The 19,889-nt window shown below is 38.2% G+C and overlaps 1 protein-coding gene across 5 annotated transcripts in view; it reads right to left on the bottom strand.

Moving 5' to 3' along the window:
* The window catches only part of SENP6 (SUMO specific peptidase 6), a 112,312-nt gene extending 95,423 nt beyond the window's left edge, over positions 1-16,889 (bottom strand). For 3 of the 5 annotated variants that reach the window (XM_029943730.1, XM_029943731.1, XM_029943732.1), the window contains exon 1: positions 16,202-16,883. In XM_029943730.1, the coding sequence (XP_029799590.1) occupies positions 16,202-16,253 (52 nt within the window). In that variant the 5' untranslated portion in view covers positions 16,254-16,883. Of the gene's footprint in view, positions 1-16,201 lie in introns of all 5 variants that reach the window. The other 2 variants (XM_029943733.1, XM_029943734.1) reach the window with 2 other exon arrangements.
* Between the last annotated feature and the right edge of the window lie 3,000 nt (positions 16,890-19,889).

The raw sequence follows: 19,889 nt of genomic DNA, 5'->3' as shown, positions 1-19,889 counted from the left end.
GAGAAAGTAGAAACCCTTAAGAACAAAAAGAAAACCAGAAAGGAGATAACAATAAATTAGACATGTAACTAAATTGATCAAAGATGAAAATGTGATGGAGGGGGAGGCACTGACCTAGCTGACTAGAGAAAACAAAGCCTACATACCTGCGAGGGCACAAATATTACCAAACTGACACAGGAAGATTTAAACACCACTGCATCAATAAGAGAAACTGAATTATGACAAAGATTTCCATAAGAGAAATATTCATGCCCAAAAGGCCTCTCTAGTAATTTTTTTAAACAAATTATTTTTATTTCATGGTAAATAATTTTCTTCTTTATTTTTTTTTTTAGGTAAACTCTACCCCAACATGGGTCTCAATCTTACAACTCCAAGATAAAGAGTCACACGCTCTAATGAGTTAGCCAGGTGATCCTCCAATAATTTCTTTTAAGCTTTTAAGAAATAGCAACAAATTTGTTTTCCCAGAAAATAAAAGAAGGGGTTAATACTCCACAATGACTTTGCAAAGTGAAAATATCTGAATTCTAAACCTGAAAATGACATCCAAGGAAGAAAAATTACCACTCTCTCATAGAGACAAATATAAAACCTGAATAAAATATTAGCAAATCAAATCCAGTAATATGTAAAGAAAAATATACACTAATCAAATAGAGTTTATCCCAAAAGAATCAACATTTGAAAAAAAAAAAGAATCAACATTTGAAATTATAAATATAATCCACAAAACAAATACTTTGCAACAAACAGAAAACAGTAACAAATTCTGTAGTCCTTAGGGGCACCTACACCATAACTCAGTCAGTTAAGCGTTCTACTCTTGATTTCAGCTCAGGTTATAATTTCACAGTTAGTGAATTAGAGCCCTGTGTTGGGCTCTGGGCTGACAGTGTAGAGCCTGCTTGAGATTCTCTCTCTGCCTCTTCTCCTTTTTATTTAAAAATAAACTTTAAAAATTTTTTTAAATTAAAAAAAGTTTTTGAAAATTTCATTAAAAAACACTGTAGACATTAATCTAACTACATCAATAATCACTCTGAACATCAATGGTTTAGAGCACCAATCAAAAGACAGAGGTTGTAGAGCATCTGGTTGGCTCAGTTGGTTAAGCATCCGACTTCGGCTCAGGTCATGATCTCACAGTTCGTGGGTTCGAGCCCCATGTCAGGCTCTGTGCTGACAGCTAGCTCAGAGCCTGGAGCCTGTCTTCGGATTCTGTGTCTCCCTCTCTCTCTGACCCTCCCCTGCTCACACTGTCTCTCTCTGTCTCTCAAAAATAAATAAAAAACATTTTAAAAATTTAAAAAAAAGACAAAGGTTGTTAAAGTATATTAAACAAGATCCATCCATATGCCAGCTACAAGAAACATACTTCAAATAGACACAAAATAAATAAATAAATGGACACATACAGATTAAAAGTAAACAGTTGGGGAAAGGTATACCACAGTAACAATAAAAGAAAGCAGGAGTAGCTATATATTCAGACAAAGCAGATGTCAAACAGGAAAGTTATTAAAGATAAAGAAGGGTATTATATAATGTTAACAGAGTTAATTTTCTTTTTTAATTTTTTAATGTTTGTTTTGACATTTTGACATGGGTATGCACGTGCAAGTGGGGGAGGGGCACAGAGAGAGGAATATACAGAATTTGAGGCAGGCTCCAAGTTCCAAGCTGTCAGCACAGAGCCCAACACTGAGTTCGAACCCACGAACCATGAGATCATGACCTGAGCCGAAGTCCGATGCTTAACTGACTAAGCCACCCAAGTGCCCCAACAGTCGACTTTCAAAGACCTAACAATCCCTAACACATATGTACCTAACAACAGTGTTGAACTATGTGAGGCAAAACACTAATAGAATTCCAAGAAGAAACAGAAGAACCTGTTATGATAGTTGGAGACTATAAAATAATACCATCAATCAACTGGAGATTATGGACATCTACAGACCACTTCATCCAACAACAGAAAACCACATTTTTCTCAAGCTGACATAGAACAATCACTAAGGAGACTTCATTCTAGGCCATAAAACACCTCAACAAATTAACAGAAGCAGAAATCACACAACGTCTACTCTCAGACTACAACAGGATTAAACTAGAAACTGTAACATAAAGATAAGCTAGAAATCAACAAGTGGAAAATTCCAAACTACATGGAAGATTAACACACCTCTATATAACAAATGGATCAATGAAGAAACCTCAAAATAAATTTAAAACTACTTTGAACTAAATAAAAATGAAGGCACAACTTACCAAATTTGAGAGATATAGTGAAAGCAGTGTACACAGAGAAATTTATAGCATTAAAAGCATGTGTAAAAAAAGATCTAATTTACATCATCTAAGCTTCTATCTTACAAAGCTAGAACAAGAGCAGTTTAAAACTAAAGCAGAAGAAGAGAAATAATACAAATTAGAGCATAAATCAATGAAACTGAATAAGGAATCAACAAAGAAAAATCAAACAAAACCAAAATCTGGTTCTTTAAAGACTGATATAATCCATAAGCCTCCAGCCAGGCTAATTAAAAAGAGGGAAGACACAGGGGTGCCTGGGTGGTTCAGTCGGTTAAGCATCCAACTCTTGGTTTCGGCTCAGTTTATCATCTCACGGTTGTGGGAGAAGTCCTGAAGCAGGCCCCATACTGATGGCATGGAACCTGGTTGGGATTCTCTCTCCCTCTCAAAATAAACAAACAAACCAAAAAAAAAAAAAAAAAAAAGAGGGAAGACACAAATTACTAGTATCATAAATGAAAAAGAAACATCACTACAGATCCCCTGGATATTAAAAGGAGAATAAAGAAATACTATTAACTAACAACTCCATATCCAAATTTAATAACCCATATGAAATGGACCACTTTGAAAGATACAAGCTGCCAAAACTCACACAAGAAACAGACAATCTAAATAAGCCTCTATTAAAGACAGTGAATCAATATTTACTTTGCCAAACAGAAAACACCAAACCTCGATAGGTTCACTAAGTGAACTTTAGCAAATATTTGTAAAAGAAATTGTATCAATTCTCTATTGGCTCTTTCAAAAGACAGAAGCATTCTGAGACCAACATTACCCTAGTATCAAACCAGATAGAGACATTTATTAACAAACTGAATCCAACAATGTTTAAGAAAAGTCATACAATCATATTGATAGAGGCAGAAAAAGCATCTGATGAAATTCAACTCCTATTCAGGATTTTAAACATTCAGTAAACAAGGAATACTGGGAAATGCCCTAACTTTATAAATTTCTCCAATTTTTTTCTACAAAAATCTACAGCCAACATCATACATAATGATGAGAAATTGAAGCTTTTCCACTGAGATAAGGTACAAGGGAGAAATGACCTCTCATCATTCCTTTTCAACAATGCACTAGAAATTCTACCTAATTCAATAAAACAAGAGAAGGAAAAAAGAGGGCTATAGATTGGGAAGGAAGAAATTAAACTTTGTTCAGAGATTATATAATCACTTACACATAAAATCCAAAATGATCCATTAAAAAATCCTGCAACTAAGAAGAAATTATACTGTCTGCAGAACAAGATTAATACAAAAAGGTCAACTGCTTTCCAATATACCAATAATAAAAAAAAGTGGGATTTGAAATTAAAAGCACAATACCAATTACATTAGGATGCCCCAAAACATAATTCTTAGCTGGTAAGGCTAACAAAATATGTACAAGAGCTTTGAGGAAAACTTTAACACTCCAATAAATGTAATCAAAGTAGAACTAAATATCATGGATAGCATGACTCAATTCTTCCCAACATTATCCACAGATTCAATGCAACTGCAATCAAAATCTCAGCAAGTTATTTTGTAGATGGTAAGAAACAATTCTAAAGTTTATGTGGAGAGCCCAAAGACCCAGAATAGCCAACACAATATTTATGAAGATCAAATTTGGAGAACTGACCATCCAACTTTGAGATTACTATAAAGCTAAAGTAATCAAGTCAGTGTCGTGTTGGTAAACAAATAGACAAATCAGTGTAAATGAACAGAGAACCCAGAATAAAGACACATGAACCTAATTAGTTGATCTCTGACAAAGGGGCAACTTTAATATAATTTAAGAAAAGTTAGTCTTCTCAAAAAAATGGTGCTGAAACAACTGGACATCCACACGCAACAAAATAACTCTAGGCACAAGCCTCACAACCTTCAAAAAATTTATTCAAAATTTATCGTAATGGAAAACTATAAAACTCCTACAAGATAACCTTTAGTATGATAATTACTTTTTAGATACAACACCCAAGGCACAATCCATGAAAGAATTGATGAGCTGGACTTCATTAAGATTAAGAACTTCTGCTCTGCAAAAGACAATGTCAAGAAAATGAGAAGACATTCCAGACTGGGAGAAAATATTTGCAAAAGACACATCTGATAAAGGCCTGTATACAAAATATACAAAGAACTCTTAAAGTCATTAAAAAAAAAAAACTAACTAAATTAAAAAATGGGCCAAGGGGCACCTGGATGGCTCAGTCAGGTAAGCAGCTAAATTCGTCCAGGTCATGATCTTGTGGTTCATGAGTTCAAGCCACGTATGGGGCTCTCCACTGTCCGCACGGACCCCATTTTGGATCCTCGGTCTCCCCTCACTCTCTGCCCTTCCCCCGCTTATTTAAAAAAAGAGAAAGAAAAAGAAAAATGGGCCAAAAGAGGAGGCTTGCAGGATAGGCAAAATGGTCTTCTATTGTGGAATGAATAAATCACAGAATAAAAGGCACACCACAGGGAATATAGTCAAAAGAACTGTAATAGTACTGTATGGGGAGAGATGGTAGTTACACTTGTGGTGAGCATAACAGACTTGTAGAATCACTATGTTATACTCATAACCATTTCCACATATCCCTCCACCCATCTTCCCACTGACATTGTTTCCTTCAGATATATTCCTAGATGTGGAATGATGAGTGATGTTGAGCACCTTTTCATGTACTTACTGGCATTTGTATATCTTCTTTGGAAAAATATCTACTCAGGTCCTTTGTCCATTTATAACTGGATTATTTGGGGGTTCAGGAAATGAGTTGTAGGAGTTCTGTATATTTTGGATATTAATCCCTTGTAAGATAAGACTTACAAGTATTTAATAAGGTCTTTACATATTTTTTCAGGATAAAGAAAACATAAAATACACACTAAGAAGAGACTTCCAAATTTTGTTAACCCAGCTGACTGGCACTCTCCTGTTGTCATAAAAACTAAAAAACTGTAATTGATAAAACCAAAAAGTTAAAATACAAGGAACCCAATAAGACCAAAGGATTTCTTGCATCACAAAAAGCACAAGCCATTGGGAAAAGAAAACAACTGATTACACTGTATTTTAAAAAATTCTGTTCAAGGGTCTCCTGGGTGGCTCAATCTGTTAAGTGTCCAACTCCTGATCATGGCTCCAGTCATGATCACACAGTTTGTGAGATCAAGCCCCCCAATGAGTTCTGCCCACAGCATGGAGCCTGCTTGGGATTGAGCTCGCTCGCTCTCTCTCTCTCTCTCTCTCTCTCTCTCTCTCTCTCTCCCTCCCTCCCTCTCCCTGCCCCTCTCCCTCTCACCTGCATGCCCTTTCAAAATAAATAAAAAATTTATGTTCATAAAATCATTCATTAAAAAATAAGCAATAATTTCATCAGATATATGCTCAATCCATAAATTCAACCAAAGTTTACTATCCAGAGTATATAAAGAACCTCAATATTCAAAGAGAAAAACATAATAGGCAGAAGATATGAATGAACACTTAAGAACAGAAACACTTCACAAAAAAACAAAAGCACAAAAAGAAACTCATCGTGTATTTTGTTTACTTTACTCAAGAGTCCCAAACTCACAGAACAGGGATTAATTCTAAATTGGCACTCAGTAGTTTTTAATGTTCAATGAACAATGAGTATTTTTTTTTCATTTTTAGTTTATGTGCTGCCAAAATGAGCACTAAAATTTATATTTAATGTTTATTTTTGAGAGAAGGAGAGAGAAAAGAGGAAGAAAGTGTGTGCTAGTGGGGGGAGGGGCACAGGGGGAGACTGAGAATTTGAAGCAGGCTCCCGGCTATCAGCATGAAACCTGCCATAAGGTTGAACTCATGAACCATGAGATCATGAGCCAAAGTCAGATTTGAGCCATCCAGGCACCCAAGAATGAATATATATATTCAATTCAGCAATAAAGATACTCAATCTCACTACAGACCAGAGTATTATAAATTAAAACCACCATCTAATAACCCCATCAGACTGGCAAAAACTAAAATATCAAACATTATAAAGTGGGTGATGATGTGTATAAACTGGAAAATTTAGAAACTGTTAAACCACTCTGGAGACCAATTTGACAATACCTACATGAAGCTGGAATTGCATATAACCCAATAATTTCATCCCTAAGGGATACAATAGATCAGGTGTCAGTGAAGTATGGCCCAGCTAAATCTGGACTGCTGCCCGTTTCTATAAGACCAAAGAGCTAAGAGGGCTTTAACATTTTTAAATGGGGGGGGGGAGGGATCAAAAGAAAGTTTCACAACACATAAAAATTTTACAAAATTCAAATTTGAGCGTCCATCAAGTTTTACTAGCACACAGCCACATTCATTTACTTATGTCTCATCTTTGACTGCCTTCTTGCTAAAATAGAAGCACTGAGTAATTGCAACAGGGAGTGTTCAGACTGCAAAGTGTAAAACATCTATCATCTGGCCCTTTAAACAGAAAGTTTGCTGACTTCTGGCCTAGAGAAATACACACATGTGCACAAGGAAATGTACTTTTAAAAGATTTCATAGTAGCAATATAAAACATACAAAGGTATACATAGTAGCAATGTATGTAATAATAAAAAGGTAGATGTAACCTAAATTTCTACAAACAGGAATATATAAATAAACTGTAGTATATGCATACTAAGAGATACTAATAAACAATGAAAATGGAAGTACAATTATTCTTATCAACATTAATCCCTCAAAAAATTCTGTAAGAATGAAAAGTTGCAAAAAAATATGGAACATAACTCAAATCCTAAAACATGCAGAATAATTTACACACACACTCACAGGTTAGCGATAAATACATAAAGAGTAAAGTACAAAGAAATGCATGGGAATTATAACTACCAAATTAAGCATGGTAGTTAACTCTGGAGGTAGGAGGATACAAAAAGGATAGGGTTTACCCCAGCTTCAACTACACTGATAATGTTTTCTTTCAGCTAGTCAATAGAATATGAGTTTTTGCTATACTGTTCTTTATATTTCACACAGTATTTCACACAGTATCACACAGTAAAAGTATTTCCTAATAACTTTTAAACTATCTTTATAAGGTTTATAATAATGAAAATTAGGATAATTTTTGTAAAAGGATCACTATGACAGAAGTTAACTCCTACAACTGAGAAATATAAAAGCCATAAAAGAAAACATAAAAAGGAATTTAATGTGAACATCGGAAAATCTCAATAAAGCAATTTCAGGTGGCTCTGTAGCATTACTGCCCCAGTCTTTCGTAAGAATCTGTCAGGATTCTCCAAAGACAGTCCATTGGCGCTCTAAGCCACCATGTTACAGGTACCCTGCTGAAGAGGCCTTTACACTACATGAAGAGAGAAGGGCCTACCCCTCCATATCTACCAGAGTCAAGACATTTGAATGAAGCCACTTGGAACCTCCAAACCAGCCAAACTACCACTGAATAACTCCAACACATGCTACATGAAGCATAAAAATCACCCAGCTGAGGTGATTTTCTCAAATCCCTAATCTATAAAGCCTTTGTACTTCTGAAAAGAAAACAGACCAATAGATTGTCCAATACTATCTCAAGATGAAGTCTAAATATATTATATTCTTGCAAGTGATATTATTAGATTCCTCAGGAGCCACCAAAACCACATATTCTTTGCATCAGAATCCAGCTACTGTTCAGTGTTCTCTTTATTTCTTCATTCCATTCAGAGGATTTCTATGGACCTTTTGGCAGGATGCCTGCATATAGTTAGTTCTGTCCAAAGTCATTATCAGGCAGCAGTTTGGTGCTGTTGGTGTTTCCGAAAGCTCCTTGATCTTCTATAGAGCAAAAATATCAAGTGATAGTATCTTATTCCAAGGTAATGCAGGCGGTTTTATCTTTAAACAGAATATACAATCTCTAAAAATTTAGTTGTCTCAAGCTGATGCACACAAACTTCCAAAGCCAGGAAATGACCAATCCAGAAATGACTGTAAAAGACAAAAGCTCCAAATGTTCCTTCTGCTCCAAAGAAAGGTGAGAAAATCATCAGGGCAAGAGAAGAATTCCAGGGAGGTGAACCAATGACGTTTTAATTCTGAACATGAAATGCATAATTAAACAAGAAAAAAACTGACAGTAAACTTAAATTAGAAGATAAACTTGAGAAACGGGTAAAACTTGTAAATGGCGAAGACAAAGGAGACTCAAGAGTTGGTACTCCAACTGTAAAGGAAATGCTGATGAAGACTCTCAAACTTAATTGCCATTATGACAAAACTAAATCCTTGTTTGATAAAAATCTCCTATGATGATATTAGAGAATGGAGACCAACCTAGGCGAAAGAAAGATCAAATGTGAAATCCCACTTAATCCAAACAGTGGTCACAGGAGTTACGGAGGCAGAGTCAACAGAGGTCATGATGGTGAAGAGGTAGTACCTTCACCATGTTTTCACGATTTAGTGGCAGATTCAAACATAGGAGGTCATGGGGTAGCAAGTTAGCAGACTTTTGAATAAGAAAAGTCAACAAAGTTATTACATAGTCTACAAACTATATATAATAAGGAATTTCTAGCTTTTCATGTCCTGAAACCATGTGGTTTCAATCTTTGCCCCAAAATGAAGTGAATTTACTATATACTAGACACACATTTTTGTTGATGTTGTTCTCCCTACTCTATTTCAAAGACTATAATGCAGTTAATGTGTGTGTGGGGGGAAACATACTAAAAAACAAACATGAAATGTATTTGAAATAGCCAAAAAAACTCCAAAGGCAAGATCAGAATATGGTCTGTTGTACTGCCACTCAAGCCTGTAGCTTCAGATGTCCTCAAGGTAACTGTTGTTAACTTGGGACAAGGCAGAATGTCTAAAAGTCTCCATCTGTCCCCAATGATTGTCCCAATTTTAGCAATGAAAGTCCTGTATCCTCAGGAGACAAGAGGTCCTAATTTTTGGTGATGGATGCAAAAAATTATGTAAAGTACAAACAAGATAATCCAAAGAATAGGGCTGAAGCAAAACCATTTTTGGTATCAAGTAGATACTGCATAGATTATCTACCTTCCATATTTGCTGTCTTGTTTATTTTGTTGTTGTTTTATTTTGTTTTGTTTTGAGCTGATGTTGGCAACCATAATTTGCAGTTCATAATAACAGATCATCATTCACTGTGGCATCATTCCAATAGGACTTTAGGTTGTAATAATGATCATTAATAGTCGGCTGTCCAATTTTGTGTGTTAACTGCTGTGGTTTGTATTGAGGTAGTGTTAGTTTAATTTTTAATACCGTAAACAGTGTGACCATGTTTTCTAAGAGTTCAGGTAATGAAAATGAGAAAGACTACAATTAACAACTCCAGCGTGACCCAGACCTCACCAAATGAATGAAAAAAAGGAAAGAGAAGTTTCTAACATTCTTCCTCTTTTCTTATTAACGCTTACCTGGATTCAGAAATTCTTGAATCAGTCCCTGATTAGAGAAGTCAAACCAATGACTGTTTATGTTGCACTTTATACCTGTGAAACAAATTACAAATTGTATAGCCTACTTTGTTCTTTCTTCTGTAGCTTCCCAAACTGCCAAGAAATTAGAAACTTTTGGATCTCGTAAGAACTGTCATTTTCAAGTTTAAACAATATTATGGCTTTGTTGAAAGAATTAAGAAACACATATATACCAGGTAAATGGGAGAGGAAAGGTGGCTGTGTAGGTTAAAGATGGCTGCAAATTCTTTGCCACTCTTTTCATTGAATGGTGGTCTGCTTCCCTCCCCTTGAATTTGGGCTGATTCTATGACCTTTTTTGCCAACAGATGTGGCAGAAGTGACTGGGTAATTCCTAAAGTTAAGCCTTAAGAGATCTATGGTGCCTGTTCTTGCCCTCTTAGAGTGCCGCTTCTTCAATAACTGATAATTTCCCGTGATTCCCTATTATTTTTCCTTCTCTTGTCTAGCTCCCCTCTCAAAGAGAGAGTAGGAAAGAGGAAGAGTGGGGAAGCAAAGGGATAAGGAAAGGAGGAGAGAAGAAAATGTTGAAGTAAGTTAAGATTATAAGCCAGGTCTCAAGATCCAGTTCTGATTTTCCCACCAATTGTTCTGGATCACATAACCCCTCTCCAACTCTTGATTTCCTCAACTACTCAACACAGTTTTGTAATGGCAACAGAAAAATAAACTTATGTAAGTGTACACATGTGGACTATATAATTTCATTGCCTCCATCCTCTCTGACTACACCAATGAACCTATAATATCAAGAACAATCAGCCAACAGGCACCTGGTCGGCTAAGTCAGTAGAGCATACAACTCTTGATCTGAGTTAGGAGTTTGAGCCCCACAAATGGGTGTAGAGATTACCTGATAATGACAATAAAAATAAAATTAAAAAAAAAATCCTTGACAATCAGCTAATACCATAAAAAAGTAGTAAATGAAAGAAAAATAAAAACTAGAATTCAAATAAAAACAAAGGCAATATGAAAGAGAAGGAAAGCAAGAAAAGGAAGTTCTATTTCTCTTTTCTGACTAGTAAAATCAATACAATAATACCAACTAACACAGAGTGTTCAGGATTATATGCCTGAAAATGTTCTAAATTGTTCCAGAAATTAAACATATTAACATATTTAATGTTCATAGAAAATTTATGAGGTAACTCCAATTACCATCCTTGATTCACAGTATGAAAACATAAAGAGGTTATTAAGTAATCTATCCAAGATCACACAACTATTAAATGGTAGAGCCAAATTTCACCCTGGCAATCCAGCTTCTGAGTTCATGCTCTCAATGCATTTCTAATAAAAATGCCTTCTATTCTAAGTGATGTTCTACTCTAATGTTCCTTATGAGCACATGAAATCAACTCAACTGGGATGAAACCAGGAAATAAACACAGTTATGGAATAAATACGAAATGATACTGTGATGCAGTTTCGAAGAGTAGTGCTATCAAAAGAAAAAGGAGCAGGGCGGGGCACCTGGGTGGCTCAGTCTGTTGCTCAGCCTGAAAACTTCAGCTCAGGTCATGATCTCACAGTTCATTGGTTCGAGCCCCCCTTCGGGCTCTGTGCTGACTGCTCAGAGCCTGGAGCCTGCTTCTGATTCTGTGTCTCCCTCTCTCTTTGCTCCTCTCCCACTCACTCTCTGTCTCTGAAAATAAAATAAACACATTAAAAAAAAAAAAAAGGAGCAGGGCTAAATGGATAATTTTGTGGTATGTTCCACTTAGCAGATGGAAACTAAAGATCTAGCTCATATTCATGGAATGCCAATCATTTAGAAGAAACTGTGAGATCCTGTGAAGTATTTATTTACAGTTCCCAGTAAAACTGACAAAACGCCTGGGTTCTGAATTATGCTTATATGTAAAATAAAAGTATGGTTAAGGGGAAATAGAAAACATTTTTCATTTGGAGACTTAATACATTTTGCCGGGATAGAGGGCAACAGCACAATAGTTCAGCAACAGGTTTTTCAAGCTAGTGGTCAAAAGTCCACAAAAGGAGTAGGACCCAAAGGAAAAAAGAAAACAAAGTAGCTACATATGTATATGTGTGTTTGTACACAACAGGTAAGGCCAGAAAAAAATGGGAGTAAATATTGCTGAAGCAATTAGTTGGTGGGAAAAAGAAAAAAAAGGAGGGAGGGGAGCTGGATGCAAATGCAGTATAAAAATGAAGGAACAAATGAAAGAGCACATAGATTTGTTAAGGGGTCCACAGGGGAGAAAAAGGAGAAGACAGAGAAGATGACGACGAAGCAGCAGCAGCAGAAACAAGCTAGTTACCATCACCTTTGCCCTATCTGATCTCGCTGATCATCTTTTGCTCTTCTCTACAGCATCCTTTTCCATGTGGTAGCCAATGACCTTTTGGGGAACAAATCTGATACGCCAGTTAATTCCAGTTCCATCTTGTACCACTGTCCTTGCCAGCACCACACTGTCCTTTTAGCTCCCTAAACACGCCATGCTTTCTCTATTTTATTTCCTCAGCTTGAAAATGCCTTCCTACCTTTCCTTCTCCTACTTACCCTTCAAAATGCCCTAATTTAATAAAATTCTTGTTATTATGAATAATTTCTTTTGCTGTACCTGACAGTTGTAATTTTACATTTACAAGTGTGATTATTTGACCACTGACTCTCCTCACTCAACTGGAAACTCCATGGAGAAACCACTTCTTTTTCCCCTTTATCACTGTGCCTCTCATATAGTACCTCTAACACTGCAGTTGCCCAATAAATACCTGGTGAATGAATGAAGAAAAGAGAATCCTACCATGCTATTATCACAAGTAGAAAAGGGTATAAAACAACCTTAAGTGAATAGAAGAGAACGAAACAAAGAGGACAAAAGTTGAAAACAAGTTGTGTCCTAATTAAATTCTACCAATTTCAGTGTGATACTATACTAAAAAATTAAGTGCAATAGTAGCCAGTAAGTCTTCTTTTTCCTAATGGAGTCAGAAGAGGAAACAGAATTAACATTTTACTTCATTATAAGGAAATAAAACAGGCTTGATAGTCTAGGGGTAGGATTTTCGCTTTGGAAATAAAATATAATTTAGAACATGACTAACAAATACGCATCTCAAACTTAATATAACCAAAGCAGAACTATAACTTCTCATTCCTCTATTACCAGTCTTCTCCATTTCAGTAAGTGGAATTAACCCCCAACACCTCCAACCAAAACCTTGGGGGTCATCTATGATCCCTCCCATTCTCTGATCCTCAATACACAATTTCTCAAGAAGCCCTGTAAGCTTCTACATCCAAACATATCTTCAGTCTATCCACTCTTTCACAATCTCCAATACTACAATTCTAATCCATGATTCTCTTTTGGTTTTACTAAAGTAGAATTAACATAAAATGTTTTATTAGTTTCAGGTGTGCAACATTGATTTAACAATTCTGTACATTACTCAGTGCTCACCACTCTAAGTGTAGTCATGTTACCACAAAACATTATTACAGTATTACTGACTATATTCCCTATGCTCTACTTTTCACTTCTGTGGATTACTTTGTAACTGGAAGTTTGCATCTCTTAACACCCTTTATTTATCTATTCTAACCCCTCTATTTTAGACTACTCCAATATTCTAACTCATGTCCCTGCTTTTACCTAATTCATTCTACATAGAGAAAAGTGATTTTTTAAAAAAGATATATCCTGACAATCCTTGGCCCCAACTCTTCAATGACTTCCCACTTCTTACAATAAAATAAAAATTCATCATCTTGCGTATTAGATCTGCTGCCTCCCTTTCTTATCATTCTCTCCTTTGCTTGCTACATTTCAGCCATAATGACCTCCTTTGTGTTTCACAAATGGAACCATGTATCATATCAAAACTTTACAGGCATCATCCTCTTTGCCATACTCTGAAGTGTTTCATAGTTAAGGTGTTACTTTAACTCAGGCGTCCCCTCCTCAGGAGGGCCTTTCCTGATTTTAATATTATGTAAAATGGCTTTTCCACTACTTTAATGCTCTGTACCCTGTCTCCTTTACACTATCATCTTGTTTATTTCATTAACAACAAATTGTTACAAGACTAAGAAATACAATGGTGAAAAAACAAAGTCAATGCATTCATGCATTTTAGTAAGATTGAAAAACAAATTTATCAAGTGGCGTTATTATGAAAAATAAAACAATAAGGGAATACCATGAGTTTGGATGTGTGGCAACAGGACATTTTAAGTAGGTTGTCAGGTCTGAGTAGACCTGAATAAAGTGAAAAAGGGATCTATGTGAGAACATGGAGTAAAATTATTCTAGGGGCGCAGGGGTGGCTCAGTTAGTTAAGTGTCCGATTTCGGGTCAGGTCATGATCTCAAAGTCATTGGTTTGAGCCCTGCATCATGCTCTGTGCTGACAGCTCAGAGCTGGGAGCCTACTTCGGATTCTTTGTCTCCCTATCTCTCTGCCCTTCTCCTGCTCATGCTCTGTCTCTCTCAAAAATAAACATTAAAAATTTTGATTATTCTAAACAGATTTTTATTTATTTATTAACTCAGTACAATATATGAAAATCAGATAAAGAGACTGAAATCCTTGCTTTCTCTTATGCTCATATTCTAAAAAAGTTACCATTTGCTTTCCTTACGAGAATGCTGGAGACAAGGTGAAACTCGAATTTATTATAACTATACATTCATAGACCCTTAAGTTAGATCCAACTAAAAATGACAGTTTGAAATTCACAATCAGCCCAATATTTGTTGGCTTTATTTATGCTCTTTCCTTCCTACATTCATCCAGTTAGAACTTAAACTGAATCAGAAGCCTGCAGAAGTCCAAGAGTTACCAAAGTACAAAATATAATCAATCATCTGCATACTGAATGTACTAAGTAACCATCAGTAACAGTAAGCCATCTATGGAGCTTCCAATAACAAAACACAAAATAACAGCACACAACACCACCTGTAACACAAGCTGCACCAACTCAGCCTCTTAATAGGTATCTATTCTGACCAAACAAGAATGGAGGCAGAACACAGGTAATATGAAATGAACCCAGAAAAACTTAGAAGCTTTCCCCATTTTCTTACTAGGAATCCCACACAAAACTCTCACCACTTTTAAATAAAGGCTGGCTTGCATAGCCATGTAGGGGTTTGGTTTTGTTTTGCTTTGCTTTGCTATACTCAAGGAAGAATTAAGAAAATAAAGATTTCTGTCCTTATCCACCTCTCTTAGGCCCTATTTGTTCATTAGAGTAATACTAAGGACCTACTGTAGTCCAGGTACTGTTCCAGGTGCTGTTAATAAAACCGTAAACAAGGCAATATCTATCCTTATGCACCCTCTTATAGAATACCCATACCACAGTGAAGATGTATTTTCTTGAGAAACGTTTCTAATCCATTATTTTTTAAAAAGACTGCTCATCTTGTATATGAAAATCCACTTTGTGAAAATATCCAGAGTGGTGAATCCTTTTTAACAATGACTAAACAATAGGCTCATTTTTCTAAACAATTTATATTTAATTTGGGGTAAACACGGAACCCATACTCAAACTGAGCAATCGATCACTCAAGTTCCTGGTCCACAACCACCATGAGTTTATCAGTATTTGAGGGTTCTTATTTATATGGGCAAAGAACCAATATTGTTACCCATTATACCACCATTCCCAACAATAACATACAGCTTTTCTTAAGACTCAGTCCACCCACAACAAATGTTTAACTTTCCCTCACAAGTGAATAAAAATGGAACCACCCAAACTCTGTCTATTAGCTTTGGTCACCGTCCCCAAATTGACATTGTGAATCTCGTTCTGTATTTTCAAATAAATTACGTTATAAAATATCTTTAGCAAAACATTCCGTAAGCACATCAGATGGGGCCAGACTTAATCTAAACACTGGCTGCGAAAGGAAGCCCGGAGCTCTGCGAAACAGAAAGAGCAGAGGGCGTATATAAAACATACCCAAGTAAAACTACCTCTTCCCTCCTTACATTGGCCCCCAATTTCACCCAACTTTAGCAATCTGAAACTTTCCACGAACACCAAACAAGACCTGACTGCCATCCACTCTCATCCTTAGGCCATCACCAAAAAATTTTAAATGTCAAAGACGTAACGCGTGCACTCTCAAAGGACACCCACTAACCCAGCTCGCAGCCGAATCCACCGGCGCCCTCTCGGCCATGTCTGTCCCCAGCCAAGCTCCCCGCACCGGCGGACTCGAACCCGGCGCGCTCGCAGCACATTCCCCTCCCCGTCATCGCCCCGGCCGCCCCCCGCCCCCGTACTTCTGTCGCCCCCCCCCCCCAAACCCACTCTGTGCGAATAACTGAATATCCGGAGACTAGGGAGCCACACTTTCGTGTATTTCCCCACCCCACCCCCTGCAAAGGCAGAAATAGGTATACCTTCCAGAAAAGTAATCTCCCCAGCGCTGCCGCCGCTCTTGCCAGCCGCCATCTTCCTCCTCCCACGCCGCCTCCTTCTTAATCCATGGCCCACACCACCGCCGCGCTCGCCGGGATGAGGGGCCGCGCCGCAGGAGGGTAGCCGCCGCAGGGTTGCGGGCCTAGAACGCGGCCGTCAGGGGGGCGGCGCTCCCACGGCCAGATGGGCCTACACAAAAGCAGGCCAGGCGCTCCCGGGCCTATCCGCAGGCCGGCGGGTGGCGAGGCCCGTGGCCTGTACGTCTCCTCAGGCTCCTCGGGGGGAACGCGAGCGGCGGCGACGGCGACGGCGCTTCCCGGGCCCGGTCCCTCTCGGCCCACGACTCCCCATCCACCGCCTACCCGGGCCGCCTGAGACGCTTTCCTCAGCCGCTGGCCCCAGGAAGAGAGGCTGAAGGCAAGCACACAAACACACCTCCCTTCGTCTCAGGCCGTAAAATGGCCGCAGCCGCCGCGCCGGGGCGGCGAGGTCTCCGCGACCGTCAGGCGTCCCCAGGCCCTTCGCTCCCTCTGCAGCCGCCGCCGCCGCTACGGCCGTCCGCCCACCCCGCCCAGGCGTGAATGCATCAGCGGAGGCCTTTGCGGCTGTCCATGTGGACAGGGGTGGGTCTCCTCTACCACCGCCTCGCGTCGGTCGCCACAGCAGCTCCAGCCCCCGCCGCTGCCGCTCCTCCCCCACGGGCACTGGAGCTGCCGCCCGGCTCCCGCCCCCACCCCGACGCCGCCGCGCTCAGCGCCGCTCCCCCTCAGGAGCCCGGGCTCGGCGCGCGGGCAGAACGGTCTGCGGCGCCGCACGGAACACCGACTGGAGGCTCCGGACGCCGTGGCTCTGCGTAGGGCCGGCCCTGCGCGGCGCCGACTCGGCCGGGACACGTTTCGTCCAAAATCTCGACCGCCGAGGGCCCCATGGCAGACCTGGTGTGTGGGCGCTTCTAAGCCAGGCTGGCGTTGAGTTTGGGCTCGGTGGAACCCCAGTTGGCTGAAAAAAAAAATGTTAAAAGTTCCTTTCTTTGACCAGAACTTAGAATTTAAACCAGAGCCAACTGAAGAGGGAAGGTAGTATGAAGTAGTGCAATCACATGTTTAGAAAATGATTTGTGGTCTTCATTTTAAAAGAAGCTTTCAAAATAATTTATCAAGGAAGATTCTACAGTACATTTTGGATGACAATGTAAAAAAAAAAAAAAATCCTGTCCTATGTGCCTGAAACTTCAAAAACCATACCCTGCCTTCCAAGTCAGGCCTTATAACTAACTGTCGGTTATTATATCGTGTTTATTTTTCTTTTCCTTTTTTCTTTGGCTTTTTAAAATTGTAAAGGTAAGACATTATTCATGAAAATCTGGAATACAGGAAAGGGAAGAAGTTATGCCTAGCTCCACCACCAAAACTCAGTTCTTTTAGGTGTGTAGTCCTCTAAGCGAACATTATTAACTTCCTCTCTGTTCCTCTTTAAAAAACGAAAATTTCTGCTATGTATCTTTGAAAATTCAACAGCCACTAAAATGATGCAGAAAAGGTATGATTAAAATGCAATCTTTGAGGAATGAACTGCTCTAACTAGTTTAATTGTCCTGTTAGCCAAGGCATCGATAGGCAGAAAATCTTTTCCTGTTAAACTTCTTTTAAAATCTTATCCTAACATGAATAATCTTTTCTGATTTACTAAAAGTAAATATAATGAATATAACTTATTATAGTGTGTTATTTTTGTTGCTTGAGGGTTTTGAATGATCCAGTTGTGATGCTCTATGACATAGAGTCTGTGCCAGTGACAGTATAATGCTGAGGTGTGTAAATAACAGGCAGGTGTGAGTGACTGGACTCATTGTACAGACTCCAAAATGGGATTTTAAAAAATAATCTCTGATTTAAAAATAGATGCATACTGGCTTTGAAAAAGGTGCCGGAGTTCCATCAAGGAATGTGGGTGGCCTCTGGAAGCCAGCAGTCAGAAAAGGCAAGGAAAGGATTCTCCGTCAGAGCTTCCAGAAAGCAAAGCAAACACCTTGGTTTTAACTCAGGGAGACAAAATGTCAGATCTCTGACCTTACAGAACGGTAAGATAATAAATTGTCATTAAGTTGCTAAATTAGTGGTACTTTGTTGCAGCAGCTGCAGAACACTAACGCACATGGAATGGGAAGCAAGGTGGAGTTACATAAAAGACGTCTTTTGAGCACTCTGAGGTAGGATCTTTAAGACAAAGTCCATTGTTTTGTTATGAATTTCAGCTAATCTCTATGGGAACACATAATTCCAACATTAAAAATATGACATCAAAATCACCTGGAAAGGCTTGTTAAAACAGATTGCTCTACCCCACCCCTAGAGTTTCTGATTCAGTGGGTCTGGAGTGCACCTGAAAATTTGCATTTTTATTAAGTTCCCAAGGTGTTACAACATGCTGCTGATTAGGGGACGACGTTATGAAAACCACTAGATTAAACAATCTCTAAATTCCTTTCCTTTCTGTTTTATTCCATGAGTCTGCAATTACAAGTGAAATGATCAGTTTCCATATTAAAGTATAAGATTGAAGATATCTTCAGAAATCAGTACTCTTGCTGTGAACATTACCAATAAAACTGCTAGTATCATGTGACGCTTTAGGTATATTCCAGCGTAGAAAAATTCAGATTGAGGACATGTCCCTGAAATATAGCTATATTTAGTATGTGTGTGTGTGTGTGTGTGTGTGTGTGTATAGTATATATCTGTATGTATATATTGAATATATTTACAAGTGTAGCCCTTTTTTTATGTGAATGATACCCAGGGAGGTTACTGAGAATACTTTTAAATGTTAGAAATACAAAATGTTAGAATTATAAAACCAATTATCTGAGTTATATAGTCAATTTTTATTACAAGTTAGCATGTTTTTATTGCTTAAATTTACCAAATTCTATTGAGATGTAAGCTAACTTGTTTAACACAGTTTAATTCTGGCATAGAAAGTAAATATAATGGAGAAAAGTTAGACTGAAGTTTGAATGTATTTATAATTACAGTAGATAAAATAAGCTACTTTATTTTTCTAATTATTCCATTAAAGAAAATTAGGAAAAAAGGAAAAAAAGGCAGAGACCTCCCACCCAAAATTCTAATTCTAATGCCCTCTCTTCTCTAATAGCCTTTTACTCACTTAGTCTGGTCATCCAGTACCAAGTTTAAACCCTGGGCCTGGTCTTCCAAACTCAGTAATGCAAACATCCCATCTCCAACCACAATGGTCAGTGGTGTTGACCAAAGGACTGACATCTGCAAGGCTACCCAATCATCCTATGCAAACAGAGCTCAGAGGAAAACAGGGTGGAGACTGACTACAGGATCCTTTGGAGGGTCCAAGAGCATGAGACCCTCCCCAAAGCTACTCTTCTGCTGAGATTTTTTTGCTCAATACATAGTATTACCATCCACTCCATTTCACAAACTAGAAACCTAGGAATCACTCTTGACTTGCTTTTTTAACTAAATGTACATCCTTGAATATATCTTAAGCTTTTTCAAAAAAGCTTATTTGTTTATTTTGAGAGAGAGACAGTGTAAGTGAGTGAGGGGCAGAGAGAAGGAGAGAGAGAGAATCCCAAGCAGGTTTAGCACTGCATGGACCCCAATGCAGGACTGAACTCAGAAAACCATGAGA

The sequence above is a fragment of the Suricata suricatta genome, chromosome 7 (assembly GCF_006229205.1).
Source record: "Suricata suricatta isolate VVHF042 chromosome 7, meerkat_22Aug2017_6uvM2_HiC, whole genome shotgun sequence".
NCBI classification, from domain to species: Eukaryota; Metazoa; Chordata; class Mammalia; order Carnivora; family Herpestidae; genus Suricata; species Suricata suricatta.
Note: the sequence above shows the minus strand (reverse complement) of the source record. Positions and strands in the feature narration are given on the sequence as shown.